General features: G+C 42.5%; 1 protein-coding gene across 1 annotated transcript in view; it reads left to right on the top strand.

The window, feature by feature from the left end:
• The window catches only part of MAOA (monoamine oxidase A), a 74565-nt gene extending 61264 nt beyond the window's left edge, over positions 1–13301 (top strand). Inside the window, exons 10-15 of the mRNA XM_030834970.3 lie at positions 1713–1766; positions 5563–5620; positions 7099–7196; positions 9598–9709; positions 9915–9977; positions 10164–13301. Of these exons, the coding sequence (XP_030690830.1) occupies positions 1713–1766; positions 5563–5620; positions 7099–7196; positions 9598–9709; positions 9915–9977; positions 10164–10310 (532 nt within the window). The 3' untranslated portion in view covers positions 10311–13301. The remainder of the gene's footprint in view (positions 1–1712; positions 1767–5562; positions 5621–7098; positions 7197–9597; positions 9710–9914; positions 9978–10163) is intronic.
• The last annotated feature ends 201 nt before the right edge of the window (positions 13302–13502 follow it).

The raw sequence follows: 13502 nt of genomic DNA, 5'->3' as shown, positions 1-13502 counted from the left end.
GTGAATCAGTTATACATATACATATTTTCCCATATCTCTTCCCTCTTGTGTCTCCCTCCCTCCCACCCTCCCTATCCCACCCCTCTAGGTGGTCACAAAGCACTGAGCTGATCTCCCTGTGCTATGCAGCTGCTTCCCACTAGAAAAGGGAATTGTAAAAAGCACCCAAGATCTAAAAGGGTTTTCAGATAAATCATTTAATCTTTTATCAGATGTTGGTGATTTTCACTGAAATACTGCATAAGTCTAAAATGATTGATTCTTGCAGAAACCTAAAATTTAACTAAAATCATTACCAGCAAGCCACAACATAAAGTGTTAGTTAAATCAACCAAAATCATGACTATGTCCCCAGAAGTTCAATGGTTCAAATTTCTTAAACAGTCCACAGCTTTGTATCTTTGCTTCGCAGAATGATCTCGAATAACAACTCTAAAGGAATTGCCAATCAAATTGAAGAACAGTTTAATTGGGAGGGGGGCTTGAGGGAGAGGATGAAATGCCTGTTTTCAGCCCTCACATTTTCAGTCTTGATCTACTTGTCTTTTCGGTCTAGAACAAAAAAATACAATTTTAAAACTTTTTTTAAATGGAGAAATAATTTCATTGTCCTTTAGCTCATTTGGATTTTTTGAAAGCTTTCTAATAATAGCATAACTAAGGATTTCTTGTCACAATTCAATTCTTTAAAATATACATGCAATTAGTAATATCAGTATAATAAATAGAATCTATTTGATTAAAGGGAAGCAGAGAGATTATAACTGAGTTTTACTGAGCCACTGAATTTGAGGACTATGCTAGGCCAGTTTTCCAGGAAGCCAACTCCGAGATGGAGATTTGGGTGCAGGAGGTTCTTCAGGAACTGCTATGGGGACCGCTACCTGGGGGGAAGGGAAGGAATCAGGATTGAGCAGAGGGAGAGGCTGGGCTCCGGTGTTGCCCCAACAGAGGCCAAAGCCATCCCTTGGGAAACTCTGGAGCGGGGATGGCCCTCCAGAGGTGTCTGCACTGAGACGAGGGGGTGGGCTTTGGTACCCACCACACTCCGGAGCCAGTCATTCTGGGAAGGAATGGGACCTTGCACCAGGCAGTTCTCTGCTACAGAGTGCAATTGCTAGGGAGGGGTTTGGTTGTGAGCTGAGGGTAATGAGCATTTGGTCCTGAAGAGGGATCTGGGTGGCCCACCATGGCAGCCACTACAGGCACTTTTTTTTTTTTGGCCACGCCTCGTGGCATACGGGATCTCATTGCTCCCCGACCAAGGATCGAACCCGTGCCCCCTGCAGTGGAGGCACAGAGTCCTCACCACTGGACCGCCAGGGAATTCCCAACAAGCACTTATTGATATTTGTTTTTCCAGCTTTTATCAAGTACTTGGCAGACAGCAACAGTCATTACCAGGATAATCATTTAAAGCAACATTAATTCATCTGACAGTTCATTTCCTACTGTATGCCAAGGACTGTGCTAAACTTTGGGGGTAAAATATTGAGTAGGAGGTGACCTGTTGTTTAGGATCCCACAGCCTAGCAGGGAGGACAGAGAGGCAGATGAAGACAGTCTGGCATTTGCTCTAGTAGAGGGAAATAATGGGAGGGTGTGGGAGAGTTTATTAATGCTGAGTAGGTGGAGGCAAGAACACTTTAAAGAGACAACTCTTAAGATAAACCACTGTCACCTAATCGTTCAAATGTAACCTCTCTCTCCAGCTTCATCCTTGCTCGAAAAGCTGACCGCCTTGCTAAAGTCCATAAAGAACTAAGGTAAGTATTTACACCTGAAACGTATAAAAGGTTAGCTTTATATTGTGCTTGTTGCACTAACAACAGGATAACAGCATTACGAAAAATGCAATAATTCATTAATCTCAAAATCTCAACAAATCAACCTTTTTGTATTTCACTACGCCCCCTTGACTCAGTCCTTGCCCATATGCCTGTATCAATTTAGTGTCACATCTTTGTGTTCATTTTACAGTGGTTGAGAGGTAGGCTTTCCCAGTAAATGGATGGAGAAAAATCATTTTAAAAAGTTAGCTGTGAATAAAGCTTAAAAGGACAAGTCCCAATCACCTTGCCAGACCATTAGTCTTTCTCCAAGTTTCTCTGACATGTACTTTTTCTGAAAAGCAAATCTATACATAGGTCTTCCAACCTATTCCAACTTGTATACATAAAAGTATGCTCCTTTGATTATCTGGGGTACAGCTCTGATGTTCCCTTCTCCCAAGAGCTTCCCAGTAGAAAACAATTATTTTGGGACAATGGCTTTTTTCTTTTTTTCTCCCTTTCTCTCTTTCTGTTTTGTTGTATTCGTTTTGCTTTGTTTCGCACTGGAATCCTTTGTTCAAGTAAAATCTTACCTGGAACTCTTACCTGGAAACACTCATTAGGCTGTTGGGGGGCTGCCTCTGGACATTTCTGGGCTTCCCTTCTTTAGGGTAACCCTAAATCCTTTGTTAGCTTTTGAAGAAAGCCAATACGCAGGCAAATGTATACTTCTCTCTGCATTTGATTTAAAAATTAAGCAGCAAATCCACTAGCAGCCCTTGCTTTGAGAGCTACTTTGATGACTTTGCAAGTCAGAGAAAGGCCGCAGAAGTTCCCACGTTTGCACACGGATTTGTTTATTTGAGCAGCTGTGAGATTTGATGTCAGGAAGGGGGAACCCTTTTGTTGTTCGCCTACTCACTCAATAGAGGAAGAATTTGGGGGTCCAGTGATGGGGAATGATTTGTTCAAGGCTCCACCGCTAGCTTCTGACAAAGTCAAAAATAGCATCGAATGTGTGCTTTTTTTCATTACGTCACACTAAGCTTGACATTTTCTTTTGGATTTCCTGCATTCCCTCCTTATTAATAGTAAAATAAATACCAGCCTGGATGTAGACATTTGGTTATGATTCCACATAGTGGCTAAACTTCTCAAAATTTTTATAAGGCAAAAACCCTTAAAACTCCGAATGTCATTGACTAAAGTAATGGTTCTCAGGACCAACTGCATCAACATTTCCCAAAGAATGTTTGGAAAATTTTTCTGAGGCTGGTAGATCATGATTTGGTAGGTTAGGGGTGGGGCCCGAGTACTTGTATTTTTTAACAAGCTTTTTGAGTGATTATGATGAGCAGCCAGATTTAGAAACCAGTGGGTAAATTCAACTTGCACAATGACCTCTTTTGGCCATCATTTAAAGTATGCTCTGTTGGGACTTCCCTGGTGGCGCAGTGGTTAAGAATCTGCCTGCCAATGCAGGGGACACGGGTTCAAGCCCTGGTCTGGGAAGATCCCACACGCCGCGGAGCAGCTAAGCCCGTGCGCCACAACTACTGAGCCTGCGCTCTAGAGCCCACAAGTCACAGCTACTGAGCCCGCGTGCTGCAACTACTGAAGCCCGTGCGCCTGGAGCCTGTGCTGTGCAACAAGAGAAGCCACCGCAGTGGGAAGCCCGTGCACTGCAACGAAGAGTAGCCCCTGCTCGCTGCGACTAGAGAAAGCCCTCGCGCAGCAATGAAGACCCAACGCAGCCAATAATTAATTAATTAATTTTAAAAAAATAGTAAAGTATGTTGTGTTATCTTTAGAGTCCAGCTAATCAATCAGTGCATTGCTCCAACATCCTTATCTTATATAACTTTTCTAAACAATTTTTATATTAATGGGAGGAAGGGATGGAGAAGATAATTTCCTGATGTGTTTGTATGAGCTAATCCTTGACTCATTTAATAATGTGAAGTATAGTAAATAATGACTTATATTTCTATTATTACTAGTTTATTGTTCATGAATGAAAAATTGCCTACGAAGTAGGTTGATTAGATTTTAAGGTTCACTCTTTTAACAAAGATTTTATTATTTTTTATATACTGAAAATAAGTGAAGCATTATTAAGTTTTTCAGAATAATGATTGTCAATACTTTTGTTTTCTAATTGACTCAAAATGTCAGAATTATTTCTTATAACACTCATGTGAAGTAGGTAAGAATCAGTCACCTATCTTATCGTAGCATAGGAAAGATGGTACCATACTTGGCTGAGGATGGATTTTGATTCAGTAAGTTTTTATTGAGCACTTACTATAGGAGGGATGCTCAGGAGAGTAGACCCTCGACCTGCCATTAATTAGCTGAGTGATGTTGAGCCAGTCTCTTCCGTGCACTGAGCCTCAGCCTCCTCATGTCTGAAATGAGGGGCTTGGATTAGACAGAGAGAGACAGTCAGGTGGACAGTAGTCTTGAGACTTCTTCCAGTTCTGCCTTTCCTTTATCATTATTGATCTGTAGTATGAACAGCTCCTTGAAGGAGCTGTATAAATGGTGTAAGTGTGAGCATTTGGATAAATTTATAAAGTTACATTTTGTCTCACATTATTCAGAGAGATTGGGGACACATTTAAAAAATATTTTCTAATATAACTTGGCAACATTAAATTGGCATCTTTTTTTTTGGATGTGCTGCACGGCTTGCGGGATCTTAGTTCCCCGACCAGGGATCAAACCCGGGCCCCCTGCAGTGAAAGTGCAGAGTCCTAACCACTGGACCTCCAGGGAATTCCAAAATTGGCATCTTTTAAAATCTGTTTATTACTAATAACTATAACCTTCCCTTCCCCCCTTTCTTCCCAGCTCAACATTGTTTTGCCTTTTGTCTCTTTAGCTTCTAATGCTTGTCTTACAGATTTGAATTAAACCCTTTGCCATATTTTTTTTACAGTTGCTTATTAGCCTGTAAAAAATATTTTGGAGCACTATTTTAAAAAGTTTTATTGGGGGCTTCCCTGGTGGCACAGTGGTTGAGAGTCTGCCTGCCGATGCAGGGGACACAGGTTCGTGCCCTGGTCCGGGAAGATCCCACATGCTGCGGAGCAGCTAGGCCCGTGAGCCATGGCCGCTGGGCCTGCGCGTCCGGAGCCTGTGCTCGGCAACGGGAGAGGCCATAACAGTGAGAGACCCACGTACCACAAAAAAAAAAAAAAAAAAAAAAAAAAAGATTAAATGGGGACTTCCCTGGCAGTCCAGTGGTTAAGACTCTGCACTTCCACGGCAGGGAGTGCAGTTCGATCCCTGGTTGGGGAACTAAGATCCCACGTGCCATGCAGTGCCACAAAAAAAAAAAAAGATTAAATGAGCTTTATATGTTCATAGATCTTTCAAACATAAATATAGGATAGTTAAAAGACACCATCATACTTACTATAGACTTGTAAAAGAGATTATTTTAGAATTTTACATATTCCAGAAAAGTGACTTAGAATCAACTCCTAAAACTGAATTTCATCTCATTTTCCCCATTTTAACTGAATAGATATGGTATTAGGTAGTGAAAGAGGCAAAAATGTAAAAGAGAAGAAGAATTCTGTTGCATCTTCAAAGCACATGACTGTATTCAGGAAAAGAGTTAATCTGAGTGCAGAGATTTATGGAACTGTTCATAAAGAAGGCCATTGATTTTCATTTTTCCCTTAATAAATCTAGTTCATTGGCAAGAGCCCTGGAACTCATTGTGTTTATTCTGTACTCATCAGTCATTACTTCCTTAACATTTTTTGGTTCTTTTTTATAGGAAGAGGAAAATCTGTGAGCTGTACGCCAAAGTGCTAGGATCCCAAGAAGCTTTACAAGTAAGAAATCCCCAGCTTTAATCCCTAGCAGGTTCTGCTCTGTTTGCTCTAAGTGGTAAAGCAAAGCGGATTCTGGTTTCCTGACAGTGTTATGAAGAGAAGGAATATGCTTACTGGAGGTTTAACTTTAGCAATCACAAAACACCATTAAAAGCTGCTGTCAGTGCATGCAATTTCTGATGCAGCAGTTTCCTGGGCTGTTTAAATGTTCACTGGATAACTGGCAGCCAGTTGTAATGAGAGGCGGGAGCTACAGGTATTATCTCCAGGGTGATTGAGATCAGTTCCCAGAACAGAGGCCCTGCCCTCTTGTCAATGTCAAATGACTGCTGCAAAATAAAATCCCAGCTGTATCGTCATTTGTATATGCTTGATAAGATAGACTGAATCTGGACTCTCTGCCCAGGTCAAAGTCATACTAATTTGTTTTTCTATCTGAAGACTCTATTCACACTTCATTTAGAAATTTCAGTGCTTTCAATCCACCACTGAAAGCAATTATGAGAAGGAAATTCTTTTTAAAGGCCCTACCAGATAGCTGGGGGCTCTTTCAGGGGATTATCTCTGAACTGTTCAAAGAATAAACTTGCAGAATGTGTTAGGGAAATCAGAGAAGGTTCTCTCATGTCCCTTGGGAAACATTTTTCATCTTTAATTGTTCCCTTTTTAGCAGGATTCCCATCATTCACGTTTCCAGCTGAGAGAAGGGGTTCTGAAAAAAGCCTTTTTCTTAGACACTGTGCTTTTCTTCTACCTTCTCCCTCCCACCCTTTTTTTCCGGCAGTAATGCCTTGGTAGATGGGGAAGTAAAGTCTGTTATTTAGAGAATGCGGAGATTGGAGCAGACCTTTCCAGAACCTGATTGTTCATGGGGTCCTAAAGACTTCAGAATCTGCATGGAGATGCCCTGTCTTCCAGATATTGGAATACTTCACGTCTCTCCTGGGCAAGAGGTTGAGAAAGTCAAAGTATACACGTTTTGTCAGTTGGTACCTCACAAAAGGCCATTACTTGGTACTGTCGTGTTTCCCCTTAAATTAGAAAAACGGTGCTGCTTTTTTTTTGGTACAGACTATAATTTTATTTAAGAACACTTAAAATCTTCATCCTCATGGATTTTAATCATCTGTAGCTATCCAACGTCTTTGAATACTTTCCTTATATTTTATTAACTTCCCACATTTAAAGTCCCTCTTTCTGGAGGTAGAGAAGATTCATCTCTCAAGATTCCTAAGCAGTGCTGATTCTAACAAGGAGACATACACATGCCTTGAATCTGTAAATGAGAGACAGGAAGAGGTGGCCGTGAGAAGGCGACTAAATATTCTAGTACACGTGGTCGCAGAGCCCAGGAGCAGTGCTGCTTTTTTTTTCATGTAAACTTTCTGTTAAAGCAAAGTACATAAGAGCCTTTATTGTTGACTGGTGGCCTTTCAGCTTTGTCTTCCCTTTGAAATTTTCTCCCCATTTAACTGCAGCCGGTGCACTATGAAGAGAAGAACTGGTGTGAGGAGCAGTACTCCGGGGGCTGCTACACGGCCTACTTCCCCCCGGGTATCATGACTCAGTACGGAAGGTACTACCCAGACGCTATACCGGTTGATACAAGGCGTGAGCCAAACTTAGAAATAGAGAAGCAAAGCTCAATGGGAATTTAAAAAAATAGCAATCAGCATTCTTATTTCTAATGTCCCAGATAGTTTGTATATTTCTGGATGTCCATAGGAAAAGAAGTATGTCCGTACTTAGGACAGTAGCTGACAGCACATAAAATAATCGTAGAGCACTGGTGAGGATTTCAGATGTTGGTGCTACGTGTGAGAATTCTGCAAGCTGCAGTGTCCTCCAAGGGGCCTTCTCGAGCTCAACTAAACATTTAGTCTCGCACAGCTACTCTAGGCTCCTGGACAGCAGTCTACATAGAAGGACATGGGCTAAACATGTCTTGCCGGCAGAGCAGCATCAGACATTCCTCCTCACGAGGAAGCATCCTCACTCACAGGGAGTTGACATGCGTGCAAGATGGGAGAGTTCACCTTAGCTTAGAAGCCCCATGCGCCACAGGAGCCATGGTCTCTTATAACAGCCTCATAGGCAGTGTCCAGGGTCCCCGCAAGGGACATGCCCAGTTACAAGATGTACCACACTCAAGAAAGCCCGAAGTTATAGACTCTTCCCAGATCTTTACAATTCATGACAGTTTCCCATCCCAGATACAATTTACCAATGTGGGGATGCAAGAGAGCCATTTTTACCACGGGCAGTGCTGCCTGGCAACGTATATGGCATTATACCTTCATCAGGTTTCTAGAGGAACAGAACTAGAAGGTTAACTCAAGGTCACGTGTGTCCACAGAGAAGGAAGAAGGGTTTGTTAACCCTTACCTTACATGAGCTTTTTGTTTGTTTTTTCTTGATTGAATTATTAAATAAGCAATGATTTTAGTTCAATTTTAGGTTTATGGCAGAATCAATCATTTTAGACTTGTGCAGTATTTCAGTGAAAGTCATCAATATCTGATGAAAGATTAAATGATTCATGGGAAAATCTACTTAGGTCTTGGGTGCTTTTTACAATTCCTTTTCCAAAGGGCAGTTAGTATTGGCTATTTGTGTCAGATCTCAAGCTGAGAATGAATAGCCTTTGTTAGGGATAACTGTATTGATGAACTGGAGTGCTTCTGGAGTCTAGAAGATGGGATGAGGATCATGAATAGCTGAAGCTAAGGATTTCTGAGTTGGAAAAAGGCGTGACAGTGGGTTGAGGTGAAGGCCTTTGGGGCGGAGGTAACGGTTTAGGAGATTTCATGAAAGTGGCTGCAGACGTGGCAGGAGTCAAAGCTGGCAAGGTAGGAGGTGACGGTTGCTCATTCAGCCCAACCTCTCCGTGAGTCTCTTCACTAGGACCTCTTCATAAGAGAAGGCCCATTTTGCTACTCTCAGGCAGTCTCTAGATAGATCCATAGAAACTAACTGTACAGAAGTTTTTTTTTTTTTAATTGAAGTATAGTTGATTTACAGTGTTGTGTTAATTTCTGCTGTATAGCAAAGTGACTCAGTTATGCACTTATATGCATTCTTTTTTATATTCTTTTCCATTATGATTTATCCCAGGACATTGAATATACTGTTGTTCCCTGTGCTATACAGTAGGACCTTGTTGTCCATCCATTCTATATGTAATAGTTTGTATCTACTAACCCCAAACTCCCAGAGGTTGTTCTTTTTTTTTTCTTTTTTTTTTTTTTTTGTGGTGCGCGGGCCTCTCACTTCTGTGGCCTCTCCCGTTGCGGAGCACAGGCTCCGGACGCGCAGGCTCAGCGGCCATGGCCCACGGGCCCAGCCGCTCCGCGGCATGTGGGATCTTCCCGGACCGGGGCACGAACCCGTGTCCCCTGCATTGGCAGGCAGACTCTCAACCACTGCGCCACCAGGGAAGCCCACTAGAGGTTGTTTTTTAAGGAGATAGACATATAATCCTTCGGGTCTTTCCTTTGCTAGAAATCAGTTTCTCTCCCTGTCTTCCCACTCACCACCATGGTTCCTCCCGGCACCCTGGGAGTATCTGCATGGCTGGGGTCTGCAGTCAGATGTGATCTCGTGAAGAACTCACCCCTACCCCTTACTGTAGGTAGCAGAACGGGCTGCAAACAGGAAACATGCAGCACATAGATCTGAGTGTGATCTTAATGCACATTCTTATATTTCTAATTCTGGCTGGCTAGAAAAAGGTCATCATCACCTTTAGTGATTGACGAACTGACGGCCTGATTGTCTCTGGCTTGAAAGTTCAGATCCTTCGGTGCAGGCCCAGGAAACAAGGAGGAACCTTTCACCTTTGGCTGAGTTGCATGAGAGTTTTGGAAACAATCTGAGAGTTTCCTTGTCTTCTGCGGGGTAGATGAGGGCAGTGATTGGCTCATTGATCCTCAGCACCTTCCCAGGTAACTCTGTGTGACCTCTCTGTTCCCTTGAAGGGTGATCCGCCAGCCCGTGGGCAGGATTTACTTTGCTGGCACGGAGACGGCCACACAGTGGAGCGGTTACATGGAAGGAGCAGTAGAGGCCGGAGAACGGGCAGCTAGAGAGGTAAGACAGGAAACCTAGTCACCCTCCCTCCCGAGTCCAGCAACATAGTTGGCATCTGGTCTTTCCAGATCTTACCACTGATGGTCTATATGTCCACTTCTCTGCCCCTCACTCCACGCACGAGGCTCATCTGTGGCCAGCAGGGCCTTGAATCTGTCGAAGCTACAGAACCTCATTTCATAATACCATGGCCACTTTCTTTCAGGTCTTGAACGCTTTGGGGAAGGTGGCAAAGAAAGACATATGGGTCCAAGAACCTGAATCAGAGGTAAGTTTGGCAGCTCCGTCTGCATAGACCAGGAATTGCACGTAAAAATCTCTCATCTTCTAGCCTCTGATGTCATTGTAGATGCCACTCTCCAGGGCAGATCCATGCACTGATTTTACAGATATGTTTTGCCCCTCCTTGTCCATGTAAGAGTTTTCTGCTAAAGATCTATGTTCATTCATCCAGGATGTTCCAGCTGTAGAAATCACCCACACCTTCTGGGAGAGGAACCTGCCTTCCGTGACAGGCCTGCTGAAGATCGTCGGATTTTCCACATCGATAACTGCCCTGTGGTTTGCGGCGTGCAAATTCAGGCTGCTGACCCGATGCTGAAGTTTCAGCTTCATGCTTTCTGCTTACTCTTTCCCAGCATCATCAAAAGCAAAATGTTGACAAATTGAAAGGCTGTGTCATCGGATCATTTTTAAGCGCACTGATTTAACCCCTCAGTTTAATCTCAGTGTATCACCTCCTTAATTTCCGTAAGATCAAACTCCATCTTGTGATTTGTCTATAGACCAGCTCGTATTGATTGGTAGAAGATAACCTTGTGATCAATTTCTTAATTTCAAGAAGTTAAAGTTGACATGCTCATAAGAAACAATTTCTGTGTCCTGTTTTTCTCCCCTTTAACACAAAACGTCTGATGAACGCAGAAGTGAAGCATTTAACTTTCTCCCTGTAGAGGCCGAGTAGGTTAAGGCCCAGCCTGTGACTGTCCTTTGAAGTCCTTAACAAAGGGTGAAGTGTAGGCCCAGACCCCAGAGACTCACAGCTTCCTGAGGTGAGCAGCTCCCACTTTGGAAGAGGGAAAGCAGTGGAGGTAGGATTCAGGCCCTCAGACCAGTGAGGGGACAACATCTTGTGGGCAGCTGCCTCAGGAATCTCCTGACCACTTCTAATTCCTGTGAAGTTTCTAGACATCTAGGCTTCGTGCTGGTTTGTTTGTATTTGTCCTCTTTTTCTTCTTAAAGAGGACAGTGTTTACCAAGGTAGAATGCATAAATTGACTTGCTGTGACTTGTCTGTAGCTCCCCAGGTGAGCAGACTCAGATAGTGGCAAGAGTGTCCCCCAGGAGGCCTCCCTGACTCGCTCTGCGTGAGACCGACTGCAATAGGCTTCTTCTCGTCCTCCTGGAAGGTGGCTAGACTTGGCTTGTTGTCCATAACATTCTCTGCCAATTCCAGGGAAACTGCAGTTTCCTTTTTTCAGGTACACCCTGGCCTTCTGAAGGCCCCTAGTGGCATATTTTTTTTTCTACAGCCGTAGTAAAATTAGGCAGATCTGTTAACTTAAACATGTCTTCAACATGGTTACCTTTGAGTAAATACCATCATGCCAATTTCTCTCAAATAAGTACTGAAATACATGACAAATTTCTGATTGTTATTTCTTTCTTTCTTTTTTGGGGGGGGGCCTGCTTTGAACACTAATTTTTTCAAAGTAAATGCTTTGGGCTCCGTGGGACACTCAGCTAAGAGCATCGAGGGGGTGCTGAGAGTGTTATTTCTCAAGACTATCAAATACTGAAAGGAAATGAGGGCTCTTACTATAACCCCACTTGCCTTAGTTATTAAGATTTATAAAAGACATGAAATTGAGTGATTTTATAAATGAAGACTAAGTTCTCTGTCTTAGGAGAAATGTGGGCTCAGAACAGTGCTCACCTCTTATCTCTCCCATTTTAAAAACTGTCAGGGGAGTTCCCTGGCAGTCCCGTGCTTAGGACTCGGTGCTTTCACTGCCGGGGGCCCTGGGTTCGATCCCTGGTCAGGGAACTAAGATCCCGCAAGCCCTGAGGTACAGCCAAAAAAAAAAAGACTGTCAGATTTTTAAAAACCCCTTCCAAAGGTTTCAGCCATAAAGTATCTTTTTTTTAATATAAATATCTGGGAAAAATCAACACAGATGTGATCAAATAAAGCCGTTGAGAAGATTCTGTGGACTCAGCTACCCAGGTGGTAGATACCCAGTAATACCTTATCCTGCATCATTGATGAATGAGGCCTTTCATTTTAAATGAAGTTTCTAGCTAGCTGAAGCTTATTCTTTATGTGCCAAAATTTTTAAATCAATTAAAATTTTGATGGACCTACTTCCACACATTTATTATATAAGCTAGATTAAATTCCTTTTTTAAAATTAATCAGGTCAATCATTCTGCATCTGGATTATTTTATACTTTTATCAGAGTATACCGTTTATAGTAGAATGATGACATTTTTAATAGTGATACCCTTGTCTTTGCCCCTGTACTAAATGTCACCCAGTTGTTTTATAGCTGGTGAGTCTGCTGCCTCTACCTTCTCCCATATTCAGTATTTCGTTTCATATCCTTTTTATCTCCATTATCTCCCCATAACGCAATCTAATCCGCTGTCTATTTTTTATCGACTGGGAATTAAACATTGCCAGAGGAGCCAACCCAAGTTTATTACATAATTAACCTTATTGTAAATCCAATATTACATCCTCAAAGCAAAGAGCAGGATTTTTCTGCCACTCTTTACCTTGCAATTGAAAAGTGTTTTAGCTAACTTGGGAGTTACGGTATTGTCTTGGATATGCTCCAATACATAAGGACTTGCTGCATTTTATACCAAACTGCTTTGAGAAATCACATCCCTGATCTATTTCAGTTGTTTCTGTTTGCTTACTGAATAACTCGGTTCTGACACACCTTTTGGGAAATGCTGACTTCAACTTAACTGGCAATGGTTATAACAGTCATCAGCTTGTTAACATATCTAAGTCTCAAATGTTGAAGGACTCCAGAGTATGTGATTTACCCTCTCCTCAAACTTTTTAGCAAACCAATTAATTCGTCCTAATTAGATCAGCCCCATTAAGCTACAGATTATCAAAAATAAAGGCCAGCCCAGGTGTGCCTAGGCATGAAATTGGAGCTGAGGACTCCCAACATACACGAGGTGGTCCAGCACCAAGACGCCATAGATCTTCTCTTCCACCCAGAGATACTCAAGTCAGTTTAAGCAGCTGATCGAACCTGGCCCTGTTAGGTCAGCCGCTTCACAGTTCTGAAGGCTGAGTCAGCCTCACTCCATAGTAAGGTTGAGAATGAGATTTGAAAAGCTAACCTTTTTGTCACAGCTGTTAAATAAGGACTTATATTAGCCTGAAGACAAAATATCGAACGATTGTGAACTGTGTTTAGTTTGTGAACTTGGCACGTAATGTTCTGTCTGAAACGTGCCCCAGTGCTACACGTGGGAGTACACATGTGTGTATGTGTTGCCATTGAAATACGATTTTGCCTGTGTGGTACTGTTTTGTTTGTTAATAAAGTACACTATCACCTCTGATTCAGACCTGGCTCCTCTATTTAGGTGATGGTTTGAAGGTTAAATGGCTTCATATAGCAGGAGGTCACAATGAGACGTTGTCCGTGGAGGATGGGCTTAAAAAGCCACCTGGTATTGACTCCAAATTCTCAAAGTTCAGTTTGACTTTTATTTTTTTCAAGGTTTGCTGGGAGCTGATTAAATGCTAGAATATTGTCTGCC

This window comes from Globicephala melas, chromosome X (genome assembly GCF_963455315.2).
Source record: "Globicephala melas chromosome X, mGloMel1.2, whole genome shotgun sequence".
Classification (NCBI taxonomy): domain Eukaryota; kingdom Metazoa; phylum Chordata; class Mammalia; order Artiodactyla; family Delphinidae; genus Globicephala; species Globicephala melas.
Note: the sequence above shows the minus strand (reverse complement) of the source record. Positions and strands in the feature narration are given on the sequence as shown.